The sequence below is a fragment of the Falco punctatus genome (assembly GCF_963210335.1).
Source record: "Falco punctatus genome assembly, chromosome: 2".
Lineage (NCBI taxonomy): Eukaryota > Metazoa > Chordata > Aves > Falconiformes > Falconidae > Falco > Falco punctatus.
The window spans coordinates 71647839-71672570 of NC_137581.1; the positions used below are offsets into that span (position 1 = coordinate 71647839).

The following is a 24732-nucleotide window of genomic DNA, read 5'->3' on the forward strand; positions in this document are numbered from 1 at the left end:
TATAAATTCAAAGGCTGTCAGCCCACAGTGCGTTAAGAAACTTGAATTTAAGAGCCCAGCCCTAACATTTACATTCCTAGGTTATATTTCAGAGTTGGCTGTAGATGTTAAGAATATTGCCTTTGGGACCTTTAAGTGCATTATATCATAGCCTCAAAATGTACTTTCTCTTATCCACAGCTCTTCTTTAAACATCAGAAGTTTTGATTTAAAAGAGAAACAAGCTGGTAACAGAGTGTATGTATCTCTGAATTTTCCTTACTTCACGTCAAGCATGAGTGTGAGAGAACTGTAAAGTGTAGTTAAATAGTCATGGCAGTCTATGAAAAATTGGAAATGTGCTATGAATTGGAAAACATGGAAATGTTCTTTGCTTTAAAAATGAATCAGAAGAACTAACACCATTTTTATTTTACAGGTTTTTGAGATGTGAATATGTACACTTAAACTGTCTTGAATATACTGGAACATCCGCCATCTGTTGCAGTTGTGCTTTATTCTAATTCAATTCTTTTAACAGGACTGGGTGGAACTTTAGTGCCTAAAACATTATTTTTTAAAAATGCAAAATGAACATCCAGTGACACTGGAATACTCTCAGCTCTCCTTTTGACTTTGCTAAAAAAGAAAACATTGACTTTTTAAGAATTTTTATTCGTGGCATGTTTCAAAATTCCCTCCATGTTTATTTTAAAATATTGTGACATACTTAAGACTGAAAAAAAGACTGCTGAAATCCAAAGCACATGTTTCAACACCTCAGCTTATCAAGAATTTTATAAAGATTTGGGTAAGACTGGAATTCTTTTCTATCACCAGTAAACAACAGAAAATGTCCATTCATGCCCCCTTATTTATTCATATTCATTCGGTGTGTATTCATCCACTAGAACCTCCAAATTGCCTGGCTTTGTTCATCATCATCTTTATAAGTTGTACTATGTATGCAAACTGGCTAAAAAGCTCTAATATAATTTTTAGCTATATTTGTTGTTTTTCTTTCAAAGTTCTGAAGTGTTGTGTATATATTAGACATATTTTAGACATATATTAGACATAGACATATATTAGACAATGTAAAATTTGGGCATCTGAAACCTCAGAGAGGAGAGGTTAATCATCTCCATTTAAAAATCCCACTTGAGAAATATGGGGCAAACTCTATGGAATTAAATCATTTATCAATGTCATGATATGAATCCTTGTTATAAAGTTTCCCTGGCAGATAGGGAAAAGAATGTTAGTCTCCTAACACCCAGTAATTTGTTTTAACTTCTAGGAAACATAAGTGGTATTTTCCCCTATCGAAAGCATCTCCACGTTCAACAGTGCTTTAGATAAAATAAGTCAATTAGACATCCATTTACAGTATTTCAGACATAGTAATATCCTTCATTTTGGAATGCATAACTCTTGATTATAGATTTAGTATGTATGATTAAATATAGATTAACTTTTAACTCTACAGTGCAGATTCCTGGAACCTGGGAGTTACGGAGGAGTTAACTTCCCACTGAGCCAGGTGCCAGGTGCCAGGGAATGCAATTTTGGCCCTTGAGCAAAAGAGACACTAATTCCTCTACCACCAGAAAGTTTCTCAGTACTCCCAAACCACCTGCCAATTTTTTTCTTCCTTTCACCCTTCCAAGCCCCTTAAAATTTCAGCCTGTGGACTCAGGCAGAGTGGGAATGTGATGGAGACCCAGAAGGGACTGGTTCCACAGTGGGAGGGACTGTGAGGCCAGACCCTCCTGCAGCCTTCCCAGACCTTCCTTGCTGCTAGGCACAAGAGACCTGCCCTCACTTGTGGTGGCCTTGTAAGTACTTGCCCTGTTCTTACTCACCTTCTCTAAATTTCGATGGGGAATCACTGAATAGTATGTTTTGGGCTGATAAAGTGTTCCCGTTCCTGCGCTTGTAACTGTACAGATCTGCCTTTTCACTAGGTGTCTGTACATTTACCAGCAGTTTCAAACCTTCACAGAATCTCTCAGTAGATGTCTATAATGAAAATAAGCCGTAGTTCACTGAACTTTAGACCGAATTTCCTTCTCGCTTTAGAAATCAACGCCACGTTATGCTTTACAAATTTTCTTGCTTTTCATTCAATTCATACAATCTAATAACTTTCAGAAAGCTTAAAACCTCATTCTTTAAAATGGTAGCAAATTGAATAAAACACATACTTTGTCAACCTTCATTCCCTCCTTAACAGAATCCTTTCAGTATTAAATGAAATTGCTACAAGTCCACTATAATTGATGTTAGACTGAAAGAGGAACTGATGGAGCTGACAGCTTCTGCATTTCAGTGTGATATGATCTGGTGCCTTTTCCAGTTTCCCTCCTGGAAAGATTAATCTAGCTCTTGTAACATAAATCATTTTTTTTAGTCATATTTCTTTCTAATCTGTTTTCATTGACACTTATGCATACAATTCACTTAGAACAATAATTAAAAAGCAATAATCATTAGGAAAAGAAAACATTGTTCTAAGAAACATCTTACTCTTTATTTTTCTGCTAAATTAAGGGGATTATATGAAACTATGAGCCAGATTGTGTCTCATACAAACATGCCTACTCTGGAGGTTATGGCAAGCTGCACGGCCCGCTGGGAGCTCAGGAGCTCCATCAGGCACAGCAGACGTGCCAGATGCTGCACCTTCTCAGGCATACAGCGTGCCCTCTTCTGGGGGTTTGGCCAGGGTGGAAGATGAATAGTTTTGATTTTCCCACCTTGGAGGATGGTTGATAGACCAGGAATGGGAGTGCAATGCAGTCTCAGCCCGCAATAAAATGCATGACACAGGGATGTGTGTGCCCCCCCACACACAAACACCCCTCACGTGTTCTGGTCATCCTTCTTATGCCAAGGGCTGGCTAGCTTTAGGAAAAAATTTCCCTTAGGAAGTATCTCCTATGGATGCTTGCAGATGAATAAAAGCGTTTGAGATTCCCATCAGCTGTGCTAAAACTGTGATAAACTGTGATATCGACTATGATAAACCCAGAGTATTTAGGACTTTATCTACATGAGGGTGGCACCATTTTTAAATTTGATGTGACTTCATCTGTTGATAGTCAAAGAATACCCCGGAGCATACTGACAGGTGTCCTAATACTGTCCCCCTAAGCCCAGAAAGCTGTGAGCCTGTGTAACGCTATGGGGTGCATTGCTGAATCTGGGGGCCCTAAATCTTCTCTTCTCGTTCTCTAAAAAGTATTGAATGCCAGGGCACAACTCCTCTGCTGCACCCCACCTCTGAGCTGTAACTCAGACCTGAGCTGCTGCCTAAAGCTTCAGTGATTAGAAGGGTGCTGAGGTATGAAGATACAGAAAACTCAGGCGAGAAGAAAGGGAACTGCTTGAGCACTCCGGTGGCTCCTGCACAGGGAGCTGGGATAAGAGCACAGGGAGCTGGTGATATCCCAGCTGAAAGAGAATTGCGTGCAAGTCTATTTCATCTGTGCAGCTTAGAGAGTTAGGAGAGACCAAAAAAATCTGCGTAAGTCCAGACTTCTTGAAAGCCAACACAGAAGAGACTGAATGATGGCTTAGCATGGGTACGAGAGCCATTTTGCTAATGAATTCAATGGATGGACAAATTTACTTTGTTCCTCCTTTTGAAAGAACCCCACCATACTGCGGTGCTGGATAGCAGCATCTACCAACTACCATAATAAGTTGGTTAGCCCGAACTGCGGAGAACCCCAATGATCTTTGAAGACTCTGATGTACCATCTGATATGGGATCTAGGTAATTTTCCTTAAAATTAGGTAATAGGAAAACTTTATAACGTGAGCAACATGGGATATTCTAGAGGTTTTATGTCATATATTCACGAGTATATTCAGAAGATTTTACCAAGAAAAGCATTTATCTAACTACTAGGACAGACAATTTAAATTTTGTGCCCTATCAAATGACACAGTTATCCTTGTTAATATTTCCTTCCTATAGAATCACAGAATCATACAATGAATTGGAAGGGACCTTTAAAGGTCATCTAGTCCAACCCTCCTGTGATGAGCAGGGGCATCTTCAACTAGACCAGGTTGCTCAAAGCCCCATCCAACCTGACCTTGAACGCTTCCAGGCATGGAGCATCTGCCACATCCTGGGCAACCTGTGCCAGTGTTTCACTACCCTCATTGTAAAAAATCCCTTCATTATAGCTAGTCTGAACCTACCGTCATTTAGTAAAACCATCACCCCTTGTTCTATCACAACAGGTGCTGCTAAGAAGTTTGTCCCCATCTTTCTTATAAGACCCCTTTCAATACTGAAAGGCCGCAATCAGGTCACCCTGGAGCCTTCTCTTCTCCAGGCTAAACAGCCCCAACTCTCTCAGCCTTTCCTCGCAGAAGAGGTCTTCCAGCTCTCTGATCACTTTTGTGGCCCTTCTCTGGTCCCGCTCCAACAGGTCCGTGTTTTTCCTGCGCTGGGGGCCCCACAGCTGGATGCAGCACTGCAGGTGGGGTCTCACCAGAGCAGAGCAGAGGGGCAGAATCACCTCCCTCGACCTGCTGGCCACCCCAGGATGTGGTTGGCTTTCTGGGCTGTGAGCGCACATTGCCTGCTCATGCCCGGCTTTTCATCCACCAGTAACCCCAAGTCCTTTTCTCTCAATTCCTTCATCTTCCAGCCTGTATTGATACCAGTGGTTGCCCTGACCCAGGTGCAGGACCTTGCACTTGGCCTTGTTAAGCCTCATGAGGTTCACATGAGCCTACTTCTCAAGTTTGTCCAGGTCCTTCCAGATGGTGTCCTGTCCCTCAGGCATGTCACTGAGAAATATTTGACTACATTGCAGGGTGCACTGAGGATTACTTCATGTGTTCTTGTAAGGTGCTTATCTATTTCCATGTGTGAATGTGCACAGTTCTACATCTGGCTTTTCTTTTTTACCTCTCCTATTCTGCTCTACTAGCCAGCTGTTGTGTACTGCTACTATTAAAGAACTGTTAGTTCATGGTAACTGACATTTTCATTAGAAGTGTCTTTAACGGGGAGTAGATAATTCAATTTCCGGCTAAGAAAAAGAATAATAAATAAATAATGCTGAAGCCATCTTCCTGTTCCTCCTGCTTCTCCCTAATGGAAGGTTAATCATTAATCTTTTAGCCACTGGGGAAATAGACACAAGGAAAGTTTGGGATGAAAATAATAATTAAAAATAAGACTGAAATGAAATTACCCGCATTAGCAAATTTACCAATATCATGGAGTGCCTACATACAATAGAGAGAATGGCAGGGAAGGCTTTGTTATTTTTTTTCTAATAAAAGATAGGAAATCTTCTGAAAGATTCAGGCATTTTATATTATATGGAGCATTGCTCAGGTTTCCATGCTGTCACCTGAGTCTGGCCTTCCAAACATGCTCAGCTCTCTCTGCGAATCTCAACAAAAACATTTCCACAGCAAAACTTACAGCATCAGCTCCTTTCCACAGCAAATTATTGTCTTTAAAATGTAAACCTGCGTGCAGTCAGAGCTGGGTTACATAAGCCACAATTGCATAGTTGCTGCTTGCCGCCACAGATTTTGTTGAATTTAGGCATCATTCTTATTATAACCTTGCTTGTGGTGCTGGCTCACATCTCTACATTACAACTGGTCCTGGAGTGGGGGTAGATGGTACATTCTTCCTCCATTTGAGCTTTTCAAAGTACATTCTGTGATATGAAAGATGACAGTGATCTCTCCTTCCCCTTAATCTCTTTCCCTGACACCAAGAAACAGACATCACAGTTTCAAATTGGTTTTGATTACAAGCATCAGGGTGCTATTCCAGGAAGATGAGAGTTTTACATTTCACTCCAAGTACAACCAGGTTACAATCATTTCAATATATTCTAGCACTGAATTCTTTATACTTAGCGTGGTCCCTGCAGAAATTCTGCTTGTTGCAATTCTGTTAATCTCCTACCTCTCAATAGCAGCGTTATTTTAGTGACCACGGTTTTTGTGGAAGATCATGGTAGGAGACTTTTTTCCAGTGACCTCATCAGTGGTTAAAGAAAAAGTGACAGACATTTTTGATCAGCTTCTCTTCTATGGGGCAGCCTACATGAAAACTCACATTTGGATAATCCACATTCTACTTACTTTCCTATGTTTTCTAACATCTAGGTGCCTCTGAGGATGTAAAACTAGCCAATGAGAAACGTTAAGCAAAAGATACTAGATGAAATTTAGGCCATCAGATTCTGTCAGACAACAATCCAAAGGGTGATGTACTTCTGGCAAACTTCTACTGAGCAGCAAGGCTGCTGTGTTCACAACAAGCTGAAGATTTCTTCACTGAAAACTCTTACAGTAATTCTTTTCATATGCAAACTATTTTTATAACGGTTTTGGTGTGAGACAGCAGATGTTTAATTCATAAGTGACTAGAGGTAACAGCCATCCCTGACAATAATTCTGTGCCTATTGTTTGTATCCTGCTCATAGCTGGTGGCACCGTTTGTAAAGTGAAAAGTAAAACCCTAAAAGACAGAGTGTTGCAAACATTTTTATACTGAGTTAATCACTGTGATAACTTTGCATATGGGTTCAGTTGCAACGAATTCACATGCCCAGAATGAATCATGTGTGCAGTTCATAAGATCAGGGCCTATAAAGAGACATATCTGGAAATAATTTGCTCCAAAATACTTGCTCATAAAGGTTCTCAATGTAAGTAGCACAAAAAAATGCTATAGTTTTATAATATTCTGTGCTTTGTTTTATGCAACAGATTCTTATTATCTCAAACAGATCTCAGCACAGATAAGAATATCAAGTAAATGTCTAGAAATGTGTCATGTTAGATGACAATAAAACATGCTTCTTTATTAGACACATTGAAAGGCTGTGAGTACTATGCAGTGGATGATTCCCTTTTATGTCAAGACTACTTCAAATATCACAATTCTAATTTGATATGTCCTAATTTTAAGACTAGCATCACCAAATGGGGTGGAGATTAGATCAACAAATCTGTGCATAATCTGTCTCAGCAGAGCTTAGATCTCCTTGTGTGCAGAAAAGTAAACATGACTCCAACTATACTCAAATGAGTCCTGTCAGGGGACTGCTGCACTGACACATCGTATACACAAATACAAAATAGAGAATGACAATACAGATCTCTGAACAATGTAATTGTAAAGGGACATTTGGCAGCTTGTTTTGTGGATTGCACATGCTTTTAACAGATGTGATAGCAATGGTCTAATAAGCAGTTAAATTGCAGGATAAACATGCTCCGACTACTCTTATAAAGTTTGAATTGAAGTGTTAGCATACCACTATGTACATGTTTTTCCTTGCTATTTTCAATAGCAAAAGTCTTATTTGTTAGAAGAGAAGCCTTTTGGGGAAATTTTATTTGTAAACAGAGAGTCTATAACAAATGAAACAGATCATCTGCCCTGCAACTAATCTGAGAACCCAGAAAAATGCAATATGAGAATGGGAATGTGACAGTGTGATCAGAACAGACTTTTAAAAAAAATAATAAAAAAAAGAGGACAGATTTGGTTTTCCTGGATTTCAGACAGAAATAATTGCACATGAAGAATGGATACACATACACAGTCAAAATACTATTTTTGAGTAAACCTCTTATGGCAGGCAGGGTGCAGGTTACAGACCTAATCATGAACCTGCATAGAGGACAACTGTCTTAGAAGGACATTATGATAGCTGCCAAAATCAAGTGTTTTAGTGTTGAAGAATGCTAGAAACTAAATGGACAATGAAATCCTAACTCTGCTTTCCTGTAAACCGGTATTAAGATTTTTCTAGAAACGTCTTTGCCTCCCTGTTTTTTTCCCCAAGAACCCTTTTTCATTCATTACACTGGGTAAGGAGGTACCGATTACACAGCACCTACTGAATAAGCAGCTACTTAGAATAGTAACCTTCACCAGCCAGTTAGAAGTGCCTTATTTACTGCACACCCAAAGCCTGAAGTAAATATGGAATTATTCATTTTTCATGGCCTTTTCTGGGCCACTCATCACTGTAGTATTTGCATGCCTCAAGAACACAGATGAATTTATCGCTGCCGAAAGATAGGAAACGATTATTATGATTATTCCCATTTTACAGCTGAAGAGATAGGGACTTGCCTAGAGCTACACAGTGAATTAGTGGCAGAGCAAGGATTAAAATTCATGGCTTGAAATCCTGTGCACATTACTTGAGACTGCACTGCCTTGCAGTCAGAGGTGCTGAGAAACCACAGCTCTCACCGACTTGGTCTGCCACTGCAAGTGCTCTATAAGCCTTGGGCATCCCAAGTTGGTCATCCCTAAAATAAGACACACAGTTAATAGTCAGCTGCCAGAATATTGGGTTTATCATTACATTAAGAGACTAATACTTGAGTCCAGTGTTTACAGAAAGGTCTTGAACCTGGTTCACCTATCTGGGTGAAAGCCTTAGCTACTGGGGTGTTGGTAGTTCCAGGACGGGTAATTTACTCTTCTGTGGTGTAGATGCTGGAACTCAAAAAGATGAGATAAAAGCACTATAAATCTGATTTCAATGAAATGGCACTTAATGATGGAACACATTTAGAGTGGAAAACTAACTGACATGCTTAAGTTCTCTTTTTTTGTATTATTCACTTGAAACCCATTCCCCCCTGCTGTCTTGAGCATACCCAGGATTCTGCCCCAGCGCTCTCCACACAAATAACATCTGATTAACATTTGATGGCTCTTGTTTTGTTCTTTTTAGTAAGCTGGGAAAACACCAGTAGATCAAACTGCAACCATTCCAGCAGTCATATTTTATTTAAGTCACATTTTTTCTCTTTGAAGCTATTCTTTTGATCCTCTTCTGTGCACCTGAGATGCTATGTTCATTGACCATTCCCACTCCTTGGCTGCTAAAATTTAACATGGGTATTCGCTCTCTGCATCCACAAGTGATGTGTTTAGACAAGCAGGTAAAGTTTCTTGTACACGATCCAGATCCCAGATTTGAAACTAATCCACTGGTTTTCAGTTGCTGAAGGTGAAAGGCGTAGTGATAAATCCAGCTTAGCTCATTTATGCAAGCACTCCTGTTTCTCCAAAATGTGCAGCCAATGGAGCTGTGGGCTTTAAAGAAGGACACAGGAAGTGTGCAGCCTGGGGACCTGGAAAGAGGGTGCCTTGCTATCCCTCCAGTTCATTTGCTTCCTTCAAAAACTACAGAACAAGTAGTCAAGGAAAACACTCTGCACCTGGGACTGAACTTGAATCTGCTACACCCTAAATATGCAGCTTGGAAGTAGGGTGCTTTCCTTCCCTCCAGGCAAAGCTTTCCTTGGCAAGGGCTGGCACACAGGTATTCATCTCCACTGACAGCTGACTTACTGAACACTCAATCAGTTCTGTAAAAATGGAACAGTTTATGAGGAGAGAACAAAGAGAATCCATAAAATGTTCCCTATTTCCAAAAAGATAATGGCTGCCCATAGCAAAGAGTTAATCTGCGTTTCTTGCAGCCAAAGGGAATATCCAAAGCACAGGTTGTATGATGATTCCTCACAGCTGTTCTTAACTGTTTCTGCAATGATATCCTCCTCTTCCATCCTATTGACTTTTTTAGAAATATTAAAGCCAAGGTGCTCAGTATTTCTGGTGTTTTACTTTACTTTTTTTCCATTGACTAATACAAATGGGCACATTTTAGCCTACTTTGCAGTTGTTTTGTGAGCAAGCCACCTGCATTTTTCATTTAATAGATTGTTTACCAAAAAGAAAAAAAAAATGCCCCTACTTAATATTTGTGCTAAATCTCATTCTTCAGATTCAAACACTCCTTGACTGAACCATAATTACTGGGTCACACTGGAGGCATAACCTCAGCTGAGGTATGTGTGTAGTTCCACTGCTCTTCACTTAGTCAATTTATACTACATGAAGATCTGGCTTGTTGACTGTTATACATAATATATGTTATTATCTTTATCTTTCTGAATCCTACTGCACTGATACTGACAAAGTTCACACAAAGCTGTAGGACTGGCATCACCTGCACTGGTGTGGTATATATATACTTCTATATTTCAATTGGTAATATTTAGCATCCCATAGTATTATATGTAGATCATTGTGAAATCTCCATCAATATCTTTTCCAAAACAAGGCATTTAGATGGTTTTTTTCTTTTTTTTTTTAATAGCCCTGTCCAATTTCTGTAAGTGTTAATTATAGATCAAACAATTTAAAAAATCTTTTCTTGAAATTTTATTAATTATAGTACTTGAATCTATATAACAGAAGTCACATTTAATGGGATTTAGAACTACCGAGAACATTTATTCCCACCTAACCCTTGCCAATAAATTCAGCCTGAAAATCAGTATATTGCGAATCCTAAAATAAATGTAAGTTGTGTCTACAGCTTTCCAAATGGTATGCATTAATGTATTTTTTTGTAGCAGCAGCTAATTATTATAAAGAATCATTACTGGGTGACTTCAAAACTTATATGGAATTCCATGAAAATGAAAGCTAGTATCTGTTGGTATCTTTGACAGTTACCTGTGTTGATCAGGAACAGAAATAATGAGTTCTGTCAGTATGCCCAGTGCACACATAAACAACACAGAGAAATGCAGTAAATACGGAAACTATAGCAGCCAGAAAAGACCAGAGTTCATGACAACAGCTTAAAACATGCTAATCCAATCTTATCTTAGCAATTATATAGCCAAAACCCAGTTGACAGGTAGATTTGATATGTACAGACATGTATCAATAGCCATAAAGATTTATAGCTTATAACCTAAATATGAGAGAGAGAGATACATACATATGTATGTGCAATAAAATTCAGAGATGTACTGCCAAATAGATTTTGGTACATCTTTTCTGTATTTAACTGATTTCTATACTTCAAATACTCTGTCCTTAGCATCACTAAGTACATTAGGTTACTGTATTCCGAGGTTACTATATTCCTGTATTGTCCATGAGTACACTCACCTTCCACACATTATGAACATTTGAATATATACTTAAAAAAGAATTTATCAGCATTGATCCTTCCATCTTAGTTCAATGAATTTCTGTGTTGTTCCTTCCAAGGTTTTTCTCTCCTTCCTGTTATGAAGGAATTACATGTACAGTAGCATATGCATAAACCCTTGAATACTGATGCAGAACTCATATGCTCTAGTTTAAGCCTGATTAATCTTCATGAATCATATGTATGAAACTGGATCATTATGGTTTTTCTCCACAAAATGTTTTCTTACTTAGATGCTTCAGAATACAGAGTAAGTTGGGTTTTTGCTCAACTGTATCATAAAAGGTGTTCCCAGTCCTCACATGGAGTGCACTGTGCAGTGTCACAGCTACTTACAGAAAAGATGCAGCTGAATCACTAAACAGGAGGACTAAGTCCTTAAAGGTCATATAGAATGCTACCTAAATGACCCATTATTTTTCAAATAAAGATATAACTGCTACTCTAGCTAGCTAAAATACTAACCAGTAAATTCATCCATTTTGAAGAAATTAAGGTATTTCATAAGATAGGATCATAAAATGCCATTTCAGACATTTTCTGAGTTGATGCTCAAGTGTATGCAGTAAAAAACCCCTAAGTTCACACAGAAAATGTAAGCATCTATCACCAGTGTTTAGTGACATCTACTTGAACACATTAGTTACAAGTATCTTACATGTTTAGAGAACATTTATTCATCTTTTCCATTATCATTTCTTTTTGTGCAAAAGTATAGTTTATATATTTTTCCTGTTTCTAAGTTAAATTCTGGATAACTGGAAGATCCACAGGCAATCACCTGGGAACGTCAGGACACAATGACTGCCACCACTGAGTCAGCACACAGACTGGGAAGACAAAGTGTTCTTCTGTTTACTGACTGTCTTCTGAATACATCTGCTTCTCACTAGGCCTGCTAAGAAAAACTTCAAGTACCTCTCTTTGCACTGCCATTCCCATACTATTAGCATAATGTCTGTGGTTGCAAAGCAGCGAACCTGTAATTGGTCCAGCTCAGATGTGGGCAAAATGTGAATTTCACATCTGTATCCGCTATGTCCATATAGGTACATTAAATCAATTTGTTAATTTTGCCCAGAATGTTAAATCTAAGAGATCTTCAGGTTATAAATTTTGATGGGGTGACACCTTTATTTCAAATCTCCTTCTGCCCACAATGCCAATCTCACTAGTCCATAACCTTATCTCTCCCAAGAACACTGTGCCAACAAGAGAAGAAACCAGGGGCAGATTCAAGGTGAATTAACAGCAGGCACTTGTTTATGGGATATAACACTCACGGAGGAGGTGACCTGTTGTAGCGTTTGTCGATACCCAGAAAAAAACAGCCTGTATTCTCACAAAGCAAGAGAAAAGCAAACCAGAGAGTCACAGTTTGTAGTGCTATGGAAATGTGTGGACTGTGTGATGCAGGAGGGACTGCTGCTAGGTAGCTCCTTCCACCTCCTGAATCTAAGACCCTGAACTAGCAGTTCAGGACACATAGTAAATCCCTTTAGCTTTCATGGTTTATATCTCAAGGGGAGACTTTGGTAGACTCTGCAGGAACAGGGAGATTGCACATCTGAACCTGGCAAGGATGTGAATAAAACCTCAGTTCTTCCATGGGAAAAACACCTGTGAACAGGTTTGACCCCACGCTCTGACTTCGCATTGCTATCCACAGCTGTAAAAGAAATTCTCTCTTTTCCAGGTCACAGGAAAAGCTGAACCGATGTGAGTGAACTGTCAAAACCCAACTGTGCGTAACATTTCCCCGCAAAGGCACTGCAAGGACAGTGCCAGGCCTGAACCTCACCACTGACCCTGCCCTGTGCTCCTCACCAACCAGTGCTAGGCTTTCAACAGTTCCACTCAGCCACATAGGTGGGATTTAAACTGTGTAAATCTGGACCAGCTGGGTTAACCTGTAGGGAGGATAGGATCTATAGGTGAGAAGGGAATTGTAAGGAGACAGACAATGTGGCTTTAGGGAAAAAAGATGGAGCCCCTTACGTGGGTGCAGAAAGACAGGGACGTCGTTATACGTAACAGACAAACTTTGCTTTAATACTCTAATCCAAGGATTTATAAATTTACGATGGCTTGAAAAATGTCGGAAATGTTCTCCATTCCTTTGGGTGGGAGAGGTATCTCTAGATATAATTACTTTGGTCTAATGGGGCAATGTGTCTAATACAGGTCCAAAATAATTTAAATTTCATGCCAGCCACTTTGGGAAAACAGGGCTGCCAGCACCCAAGGCTCTCATTGTAGAGTAGGGACCTCTGTAAGGTGCCTAGAATGGTTTTCAGAAACACTGAAGCTTAGGGCATGCTATAAATCCATGACAGTAGTGTTCAGGCATACCCTCAATGTTCACTCAACTGCTAGTCTAATATGTGGAATAGGACTGAAATGTAGGTTGCCCGTAACAGATAGGATGAGCTGCCAAACAGAAAATGCAGCCTTCCATTCGTTTCTAAACTGAACGTGTGCAGAAAGCAACCTGCTCAGGATTAACTTCAGATGAAGTTTTTGGACCTTTGAACCTGCAGATTTGGAAATCATGCAAACGGCATGCAGAAGCCTCAGTTTCACTTGCTAAAAACATTTTCACAGCCAGCTGGAATTCTGCTGGGGCAGAGCAAGTGGTCACCTGCCTCTCTCTCCCAGAGGCACCACTGATGTCTCGTGTGTCACACAAAAAGGGACCAACTCTGTCTCTGATCGATCCTTCCCAATGTTACTCTGCCCCCAGCTGCCTTTCACAAAGCTTCATTAAGTAGCTCTCTCTTGTCACTGGAGTGTGCAAAACAACCCCCCAAAACACCAGCTCCTAAGTGCAGCTCTGTCTGCAGCGTGGCCTGCCAGATAAGTGAAATGCAGGGCAATGGTCATGTTTTATGGGTGTCCATGGCATTGTAGAATGGGCATGCATGAGGGGGGAAAAAAGAGGCTTTTAATATCCCTCCTTATCATTGAGAAATACACCGAACGCTTCAAAGTCTATTGGATTCTAATACCTCTCACATCAGCAAGGTTGTTTGTATCATTTCACTACCAGGTACAGTTGTGAAATAGTTTGGGGGTTTTAGACACATTGCCCCATTAGACCAAAGTAACAGAGGGTTTCACAGGATGACACTGTTTTCATAGCTTACAGGCTTACAGGATGGCTGAGGCTGCAGGGCACCTCTGGACATCAGCCACTTCCCACTCAAGCAGGGTCACCTGCAATGGGTTTCCCAGGATCATTCCCTTTCAGATATTGAGTATCTCCACAGATGGGGATTTCAAAGCCTCTCTGGGAAACCTGTTCCCTGTGTTTGACCACCCTCAAAGTAAAAACATGTTTTCTTGTGTTCAGATGGAATGTCATGTTTTCCAATTTTCATCCACTGTCCCTTGTCCTAAGCCTTCTCTTCTCCAGGCTGAACAGTCCCAGCTCTCTCAGCCTCTCCTCATAGGAGAGATTCTCCAATCCTTTAATAATCTTCTTAGTCCTTTGCTGGACTTTCTCCACTGTGTTCATGTCTCTCTCATAGTGGGGAGCCTGAAGCCAGACCCAGCACTTCATGTGTGTCTCACCAGGCCTGAGTAGATGCCTCTTGACTGTGGTCTCTACACATACTGAGAGTGGAAATGAGACTTTTACCCCCTTTGTTCGGATCCAGTCTCTGTGTTGAGAGTGGCTGAGTGGGTGTCAGCTGACGATTAGGGATTCCTGCAGTGACTGATGAATTCAGGCTGCTCTCTGTTGAAAAAGAATTTATATCACCAAAATCCCATGCTCTGCCTTTTGTGGAGTCTTAGCTAGGAGGCCAAAGGAGATTTCAAGTAAACAGGCAATCCTCTCCACCTGGATGTCAGAAGTTAAATGTTTTGGCAGAAGAGAATGCCTCTGAAGAGCCTACCGCTTGGGTCAATATCCACAGCACGTCACACCTTCACCCAACCTCATGAGCTTTCTGTAGCTTTTCTGGCAGAAGAAGGAATGGCTTGATCAGTGACAGACTGCCTTTGGCTGCTGTAGAAACAGGCCATCTTCCAGTGTCACGGTGTTAGGACTTGGTGTGTGTTTCCCAATGAGCGCTGAGTGTGTAAGTGCCCATGCGTGCATGGTAAAAACCACAGCCCGATTTGCCTGCCCTGTTGTTTCAGTCCCATGTAGAGGATGATCTGGCTTAACTGAATTTACCTCTGCAAATAAGCAACAGTATTTAATGAAGCAGGGAGAAGTGGTGTCAGAGAGGGACCACACAAAGCTTCTCCCAAATATTAAAGGAAATCACGGTACGGAGCAGCTATGTTGGCTTTTGCTAAACACCAGCACAGAGAACAACCGACCAACGTATTTCCTTGATTGCAATAAAATGCGGCCACCTCAGACCCTGGGTAGGCCGGATCCTTCCGACGGAGCGAGGCAGCCGGGCGCACGGGCAGGGTCAGCGCGCAGAGCAAGGCAGCGCCCGAGGAAACACACAGCGGAGGACACCGCCACGCTGCCGCCTCCACAGCAAAGATTTCTCTGTGGCTCGTAGTAACTCCGCTCCCACGGGTCAAGGCTGCGTCCTGCAGGGATCCGGCCCCGCATGCTACCCAGCTAATGCCTGACAGCTCTCGGGAGCGCACCTTTGCCCGGAACTCAATACCTTTGCATTACAAACAGCGTGTTCCACACGCGCTGTGCCATGAGCTGTGCCCAGCCGGCAGACAGCGCCGGTTCGGCGGCACCCGCTGCCGCTCACCGGCCGGGCTGCGCACCGGCCCCGGCGCTGCTGCGGGGAGCGACTGGCCGCGCCCGAGGGGCGCTGCCAGCACCCGCCTCGGCCTCCTCGCACCGAAGGCGCCGCACGGCACGCGGTGGCTCCCCCGCTGCCCCCCACGGGGCCCTGCCCGGTCCCCCACGGCCCGCCGGCCCACACCCCGGCCCGGGGCCTGCCGCGGCCCGCGGGCGCCACCGCCCGCTCCGGGGCGCCCTGCTCGCGCCGCCCGCCGCCCGCCGCCGGCCTTGCGTGGAGCTGCGCTGCCCCCTGGCGGCGGCCACCGCGCGCTGCGGCCCCACCGGCGAGGTCGCCCACCCGGGTGACAGGAGCGCGGGGGGCAGCGCGGCGGGGGCGTAGGGCCGCGGCTTCCAGGGCGAGCACCGCCTTTCGCCCGGCCCGGGCACCGCCAGTTGGGCTGAGCGCGGCGCTCCCCCTTAGGCCGCTCCTGTGCTTTAAGCTTTTCTTCCCCGTTTTCCTGCCGTGTCCCTTCGCGGGCCCGGAGAGGCCACCGGGGCCAGCAGCGGCACGCACCGCGCACCGCGCACCGCAGCGGCGGGCCAGCGCCCCCGCCGCTCGCATGGGTAAAAGAATGTAAGGATCACGTATTTTTACACCGTCACCTGCACGGAGGTATGAATAGTTCATGCCGGGAACCAAAGCACTGGTAAAAACCCCGATTTAAACACTCCCAGGCGAGGCAGCCGCGGTGCGGAGCTGCCGGCGCTCCGTGCTCCATGCTCCGCTGCTCCGGGGCGCCAGCAGGGCCGCTCCCACAGCGGCGTCCACACGCGGCTCGGTCCCCATCGAAGTCACTGAGGAGCGATGAGGAGCAATGTATGACATCGGCTCCGCGTTTGAGATCATAAATCCTTGCTGAAAAAACGCATATAGCAAAAAAAACATATGGAAGTGTGCACTCATAAGGACCCGGTTTTCAATTCAAACCGTGCAGACCGTGACCAGGGCACACGTGGCAGCACCCTCTGTGGCAACGGGCTACAGAACCGACAGTGATTTCGGTGGGGAGATTAATTTTGTAGAGCTTTTCTATGGATATGGGAAAAAAACAAATGCTTTATTGATCCATAATGTTGCCCGAAAGACGGGCATTGCCTCGTTAGATCTGATAATTTAATAACCGAGTTTGGAGTATTATTTGGAAGGACGGTCAGAGCAGTATATGTTGAAATTGTATTTATCACACGCGATATGCACATGCTACAAAACGCTGCGTGCACCTCAAGGAGCCCCCGGGAACTGGAACTGTACAGCACTCATGTCACCTTTTGGATAGGTCAAAATGCACCGATCCTTCCTGACCTGCAAGCAGCATGTAGTAGGTGCAACTGGGACACACAGCAAGTGTAACGCTCCTGATACTGAGGCTGTGAAGCAGTGCATCCATTTTTCTGGAATACCACTACATACAGTCACCAGAAAACCTCCAAGTTCTTGCAGGTCTCCTGAAATGTTGAGTACCGCTAGAAACCATGGGTGTTTAATAGTGAGGATGCACGAAGAGGGTTAACGCGGAGGGTACAAACCCCTGCTTCAGCCCTGAGGAGTTACAGTGGTTCAGGTCGGATCCCTCGGCTACACAGAAGGAACGCAGACCCAGATGTACGGATGTACGGATGTACGGATGTACGGATGTACGGATGTATGGATGTACGGATGTGTGGCAGTGCGGGTGTGGGCACGCCTGCATACGTGAGCCTGTGCAAGGAGTCCACACACCGGCCAGCCTCTCCCGTCGCTGGGGACGGCCCTGCCCCGCGGTCACACGGCACCTGCACGGCCGGGCTGCGGCGGGGGCTCTCCCCGCGGACGGTCGGTGCCGGACGGCCGAGCCTGGGACCCTGCCCCGGGGGGGACGGTGGGCTGCTCCCGGGAGGCTGGTGCGAGGAGCCCCGGAGCCGCGGCCCCTCCCCGGGGGTGCCCGCCGGGGTCCCCGAGGGGCGGGCGGGCCCCGCGCTCCCGGCCGCGGGCTCCGAGCGGGGGCGGCGCTGCGGCGGGGCCGCGCCTGCCAGCGGCGGGGAGGCAGCGCCGCCGCTCCCGCTCCGCTCACGCTGCCGCTCCGCAACTTTCGGGCAAACGTCGCCCCCTCGCCTTCGTACCCCCGCCGGCGGCTGGTAAGCGCCGGGCTCCCGCGCCAGGCCGGGCCGGCGGGGGGCGGCGGGGAGCCCCGGCCGCAGCCCCCCGAAGCTGCCGCCGCTGCGCCCGGTGCCGCGCACATGGCCGAGGGAAACTTTGGCGGCCGGGCGGGGCGGGGGCGAGCCCGAGGGCGCCGCGGGGACGCGAGGGGAGAAGGGAAGGGGCGGCGGAGCGGGCGCAGGCGGGCAGGTGCCCCCCCACCCCCCCCCACGGTGCGGAGCGCGGCGCGCGGACGGCGGAGCGGAGCGGAGCGGGCGGCGGGCGGGTGCGGGCGGGCCGGGGCTGCGCGCGGGCGGAGGGCAGCGGAGGGCAGCGGCGGCCCCGCAGTGCCCGGCGCGGAGCGGGACCCGGCGCGGGGCGGTGCGGGCCGGGCGGGGGGAGCCCGGGGGACGGCGTTCGGTTCGGGCCGTTCGCCCTGCGGCGGCGGCGGCTGGCTCCGAGCGGTGCAGCGCGGGGTGCGGGCGGAGAGCCCAGGCGGCTCCCCGCTGGGCGTATCTCTGGGGCTTGTTTTGGGGTGCTTTTTTTTGTTGTTGTTGCTTTTGATTTCGGGGTGTGTGTGCTTCTATGTTTTTGGTTTTTTTTTTTTGTTGTTTGTTTTTTTTTTTTAATAGGGTGCAGAGGAAAACGTTAGTGCACGATGCTGAGATTGGTGATCTGGTCGCTGAGGCAGGTATCCAAAAAGCGGCAGTCGCTGGAGCAGCTGTGTTACAGTCATTCTTCGTGCTAGCGTGAGGTTTATGTACCTTTGCGAGGAAGGTCACTTTTTACCCCCCCACCCCATCCCACCCCCTTTTTGCTGAGCCGTGCAGCAGCAGCGTCAATTCCAAGAAGCAGTAGGTGTTTCTTGGCATTTCAGCTGGGATTTTGGAAAAGGAAGTTGGATATTTAATGGGAAAAGATTGCGATGGAAGGAAAGGATGCGGAGGCTGCACACAGCCCAGGGTTTGCAGGCGGGTGGAAGTTGTTGAAATAGGTAAAGGGTCGAAACTGGCATTTGGAAAATGGTGACTATTTCTTTAGTTACTTACATCGGGGACGAATATAAGGGGAAAATGGGCCACTAAGAATTTTTCCTGTTTTGCAGTCTGTTGTCAGCAGAAGGTAAAACATGGCTTTGAAGATATACAATTTTACATAAACAGCTGATGTTTACATAAGCCTAGATAAGTTTGTGAAAAACACAGATAGCAGAAGATGCGGTGTTAGCTGAACTCGGCTGTCCTGCTGTTTATCTGTGTAATAATTTATCTTTTTTTTGTATTGTTGCAGCGTAAGAACAAAGTGAGCAGCTGCACCTTTACCAAAGCAACCACCTGCGTTCCTCCTCTCATCTGGAATGGACAATGGGATGGTCTCTGACTTTATCATGGTCAAAAACTTCTTCCTCTTCTGTGTTTCCATGAGTTTAGCCAGCCACTTCGGGTGAGTTGTCAATTGTGTTTGAATTTTTGCTGGGTATTTTTTAAGGAAATGAAAAACCTTGGCTCCGTGTGGTGCGGAGCAGCCTGACAAAACAGTGGGCTTTGCATTCCGTCTTAATGTGCTGGTGTCAGGGAGAAGGGAGCGATTTGCTTTCCTGCTCCAATTTACTGTCTCCTATTGGTTCTTTATGCCCGCAACACTGTGGCGGGAAGGCTTGCAGGGCATGGGGGGCTCAGACCAGGCCCTACAGCTGCTGAGTGCTCTGCCTGGGCGTAGCAAAGTGGGGGGCTGCAGTGCTCCCTGCCTCCATGTCTGCGGGGGGGGGGGGGGGTGTGCCTGGCAGGTGCAGGCTATAGGCAGTAGTGCAAGGCTGCAACTGCAGGACTCGCTGCATGCTGCTAGCTGGTACAGGTTTTCCTAGCAAGTAAGCTAAGATCATAACTGCTCAGAAGGATGGCTGAGTTTGAAACTTGCTAGAATAATTAGAAATTGTGTTTCCCTGAAGCATACACCAAGGAATGCTGTCTCCATATTTTTGTTTTGGATGCTTTCCTGACAGTGATATTCTGAAAACTGTATCAGAGAAATACTCCTACTATAGCTTTTAGGAAGAAGAAAAACAATCAGAAAACCTCTATTTGTATGTTTTTTCCTAAACCCAGATATCTTAAGAACTTTCCAAAATTGGGCTGTGCAATGGAGTCTAGAAAAAGCATTTCACAAGTGCTCAGGAAACGTAGGTTGCTTCTTCTTTGTGGAGGAGAACAATTATTTATGATTTCAACAGAAAAAATTGAATCCTCCCAACGTGCTGATTCACAAGCACACCCATCAATTCCTTGCTATAAGATACAAAATGGAGATGCAAATCAGTTTCTGATTTCAAGCAGAGTGATTTTTTCCAGATTAGAACTAGGAAAAAGACCAAACTTTTGAGTGATGACTGTCTATGCTGTAAGCAAAACTTAGCCTTATCCTCAGCATGTGTCCTGTGTAGGCAGGCTGTGACCACAGTGGCTTATATGAACGGTTGTAGGACTGCACACTACAAAGGATGCAAAGAGCTGCGCACTGATTTATTCACCTTGGAAAATCTTGGTCCTGCTTTCACTGCGGTCTAAGGCAAAACTCTTCCTCGACTTTGTGACAGAAATAAAGAGGGCATAGATAGTGTGGGACTGGTTTTAAACTTGTCTTGACATAGTTGTAATTTGACGAAGTATTACCACATTGAACAAATCTTGAGGACTATAACCTTAAGTCCTTCCTGATTGTCCATCATCCCTGCAGAAGGCAACACATTGCAATAGTTGAGTATGACCTGTTTGGTGTGGGGTCTTCTAGTTGTGTTACTCCTCTAACAGAAGAATAGATAGATGAGGTTTAAAAAAAAAAAAAAAAAAAGGGAGAGAGAAAGAGGGTTTAACTCTCCCTTTCACTGCCAAAGCAAATACTGAATCTAAGTCCCAGGTAGGAATCAATGTGACCTGTAACCTAGCAGATAATCAGAACAGGACATTTAGGAAAAGTAGGACACTTGTTTTCTGTGAGTAACTCAAAAAGCTTCTGTGCACTAAAATGAGATCATCACATAACACACACACCTCTCCACCCCCCATTTCTGATTTAGTAATTTTAGTCCAGCCCTGCAGAGATAGGCAGCTCCAATTCGCTGCACCATTCATACGCTGCCTTAGGGCTGAATTTTGACCCTGCTCAAAAGACAGAGGATGCTCCACCGCTTCTGTTTCAGAGGCAGAAGCAGTTTCAGAGTGTAATTTGCTAAGTGCTTTGGGACTGACTCTTCAGGACAGAACGGTACAATTTACATGTAGGCTGGCTTGTTAACTGCAAGAATCTAGTACTGGTAATACTTGCTGTTGCTACCAGTTCTTCTTTATTAGCTTCATCCATATTTGGACTGCACCGTTACGTTGCAGTGTGTTTTGCGATGTGCTATATAAAAGTGATTGGTCAAATGAGCTCAAATTCAAAAGCAAAATACAGCAGGACATTACAGATGAAGGCAGAGATTTGTCTATGATTCTCCATAGTCATTCCATATTTATATTAATTCATAAATACAGTTTTTGCTGACATAGCCAAAGCCACCTTGGGGAATTTTGATGCACAATGCCTGGTAAAATAAACAGGAATTATGTATCTCAGTCTCCTAGGATACATCAGATATATCAGCAAAAGTCTGTGATTAATGTTTAACATAAATGTGGAATGACTATCAAGAGTTATGCACATCAACAGGCAGTAGAGAGGGATTGTGGGCATAGTTGGTAGAAGTTATTTAAAGAAAAATCATTGAATTAAATTCAAAGATACAGATGAAACAAGAAGAGGGTGTGAAGTCCCCTACCATTGTTGATGTAACAGTTCTATGAGCCTACTTCTGCAGAAACGGTCCAGCACAAGTCAAGGCTGTTTCAAGCTTGCTTGAAATCAGCCTTGAGTTGTATAATGCTCTAACAAGTTAAGGTATTTTACTGAAACGTTTCAAGGTAGTTCACAATTGTCTTGAAAGTAAACATTAATGATAGAGCTAGAGAATAATTCAAAAAGTCAAATAGTACTGTGAAGAGTATTTTCAGACCGGACAAGAGTGATTCCTTGTGGGCCCTCTCAGGGAGTCAGCTTAGTGGCAGCCCTGCAAGGGTGGCACCGTGGGTGACTGCCTGCACTGAGACCTCCTTGAGATGAGGTAGCATGTGGTAGGCCCCATGCTGGCCAGCCTTACTGCATTCTGACTCTTTGCAAGCCCCAGGCTGTCCATAGGCACGTGTCTGGGGACACACTGGTGACACACAGTCCCTGTGCGTTTGTGTTTTGAACATGCAATTTCAGAAATCTATGCAAGAGCCAAAACCAACAGGGATGCGTGTTGTTGGTGTACCCACAGTTTAGCTGCCATCTGGTAATAATACTTGTAATAGTAGCAACACGGAAAACAGAAGATCCCAATTAAATGTAGCCAACGCAGGCCGACTGTACATTGTAAGAATTCAGCCCGTGGCGGGTCTGTAGTCTCACATACTTTTCCACTAGCTCGCAGCCCTTATCACTAAGACCATAATCCTGCTATTTAGGCTAAACATACCTTTCCTTCAGGCTGTTATTTCAAGCTTGTCTCTGCAACCCTAAGTAGTTAGTTTTGCTGGGTTATCTCTTTCCAAGTAAATGGTAGGGAGTTCTTCCTCATATTTTTTATTCTAATTTTGTAAGAATTACTATATTCTTCTGCAATCATGCTTGTCTATTTATTTTTTTATCCTGTTTTCCTTTCCTTCTCCATGTGTCCAGATAGCTTTTTGAAGCCATTAGATGATTTTAATAATTGGAAAACTGAGTGGGCACCTAGGACTGCTTGGAGGAGGCAGACAGACGTCAGTTAATCCCTCTGCTGACCGGAAAGCTACAGCTTCAGCAACTCTGTTTCGCTTGGCCTGCCAGCTGGCCAGATAGCAGGCATGGACCTGCAGGCCGTCCAGCACGTGCTTGGTGCAGGACCAGCCCTGGCATACGTTGCCTCATGAAGCTGCAGGCCGGTGACCTGGGGAGCTGAGATTACTGGGAGGTGTTTAATGACTGTAGGAGAAATTCAGGATATTGAAAGGGGCTTTAAGGTGCAAGGGGGTGAGGATGGTAAGATGTCCTATGAAAAAAAGACTTAATGCACTGCTCACAAATTACTCATTCCCAGAAGGCAGTAAAATACTGCTTTTGCTAACTAAAAGAATTAAATTATTCTTTAAGGATCTGGAAAGACCATTAAAGTTTCATTGTTTTAGTCAGTTCTCTCCTCTGTTCTAATCTGATGTGAAAGAATTGCGTCTTCATTGCACAAATTCACAAAATACCAGCATTTTTAGATCTCAAGGATCTCTAAGAAAGGGATGGCAAGAAATTGACTTAGAAAAGTAAATCTATTTCCTTTGACATCTGGCCAGCTGGCAGTATCCAAAAGTGTGCAAGTGTATTCACCACTGTCTTTTGCACAAACTGTTGATTTGTCTTAAGTTCTGGTATAATTCCAATCCTACTATAGCAAGTTACTGGAAACTCTACTCTTGAGAGAGAGAAAGAAAAAAACCCCACAACTTTCAACAGCAAAATAATTACTCCTCAGTTATTTTTCCAGTCTCTCTCACCATTTTTTTTTTAATTTTTTTTTAAGGATTTGGGAAAATCATGAAATATCTACCATATGTTTTCCTCTCATTACAACTAAGCTACAATAGTACCTGTCATGATTTTGACTAGATGGCAAAAAAAGACGGTGACGTTTAAAATGATAAATGATTAACTCATCAGAAGAGGTAGCTGAGCATCTTTAGAAAGTTATTGCATTTTACACTGATGGGCCCCTTCTGTGGCTTCTGATTTTTTCAGTCACCCTGGAATTGCAATATTAAATAAAGATGATGAGAAGTATTCCTGGTTCGTTTAGTTTATGTTCAGTATTGAGTTTTAAATGTAATTATCATAGAATTTTCTTAGCATTTTCCTAAGGTTCTTTTCTAGGTTTATTTTTACCAATAACTGAAAAGGTTTGCTATAAAAACATTTTTGGTTGCAGGTAGGCAATAGTGTGCTAACCTACTAATATGTTGATAAAAGAAAACAAAAACCTTTAGCTGTGTGGAAATAATTAATTTAGGGTATCACCCATTTTCTCTATATTCATAGAGCTATAGTATCTAATGCACTTAACTTTGCAAGTATAGTTTAAAGGTCTTACATCATAAAAGACAAACTCAGCACTTACCCCAGCACACGAATGTCACCAGCAATCTCAAAAATAGAAATTAAACACTCACTCTTCTGTGAAAGCAAAAGTAACATTTGCACTAACGGCAAACAGTAATCCATCTACAAATGCAACTTTACATAATACTGACATTTTGCCGAAATTCAGCATCAGATGCCTTCTTTTTCGGGTGAAACAGTCTGCCAAATCTAAATTGGATCGCAATTTTGCAGATGAAGAGCAGACTTTTTAGGAGTCTTCATCCTAGTTGTTTCTACATCTTTTTCATCTATTAATCAGCTTTTCTTGTGGAGATATAAAAGTATTTCAGTATTTGTGGTGTGTGTACTACTCTTGTGAAAGGTGTACATAGCTGAGATAGAAGGGAGTGGCATCCATTACACTTGTTAGATTCAGAGGAGCAGTGACGAGAGCTAAGGGTATTTTGTCCCATCCCCACAAAAATAGATCAATAGAAATCTTCGCTCTGAGCTCGGTTGGCTTTGAATTCAGCCATAAGCACTAAAATAACAAGCATTTTCAAGAGCAGAGAAACTAGTGAAGCTTTGTATCCTGTGCCCCTTGCACAGTACCTTTGCAATAATCCTGGCTCTGCATTTGGCATCC

At 44.0% G+C, this 24732-nt stretch overlaps 2 protein-coding genes across 6 annotated transcripts in view; one reads left to right on the top strand and one right to left on the bottom strand.

Annotated features, from left to right (window-relative positions):
* Positions 1–24732, bottom strand: part of GABRB3 (gamma-aminobutyric acid type A receptor subunit beta3) — a 217590-nt gene that overhangs the window by 144590 nt on the left and 48268 nt on the right. The window lies entirely within an intron of this gene.
* The window catches only part of GABRA5 (gamma-aminobutyric acid type A receptor subunit alpha5), a 64637-nt gene continuing 57691 nt past the window's right edge, over positions 17787–24732 (top strand). Inside the window, exons 1-3 of one of the 4 annotated variants that reach the window (XM_080377386.1) lie at positions 17787–17902; positions 18536–18590; positions 19194–19346. In XM_080377386.1, the coding sequence (XP_080233512.1) occupies positions 19261–19346 (86 nt within the window). In that variant the 5' untranslated portion in view covers positions 17787–17902; positions 18536–18590; positions 19194–19260. Of the gene's footprint in view, positions 17903–18477; positions 18595–18685; positions 19347–24732 lie in introns of those variants that run through there. The other 3 variants (XM_080377384.1, XM_080377385.1, XM_080377387.1) reach the window with 3 other exon arrangements.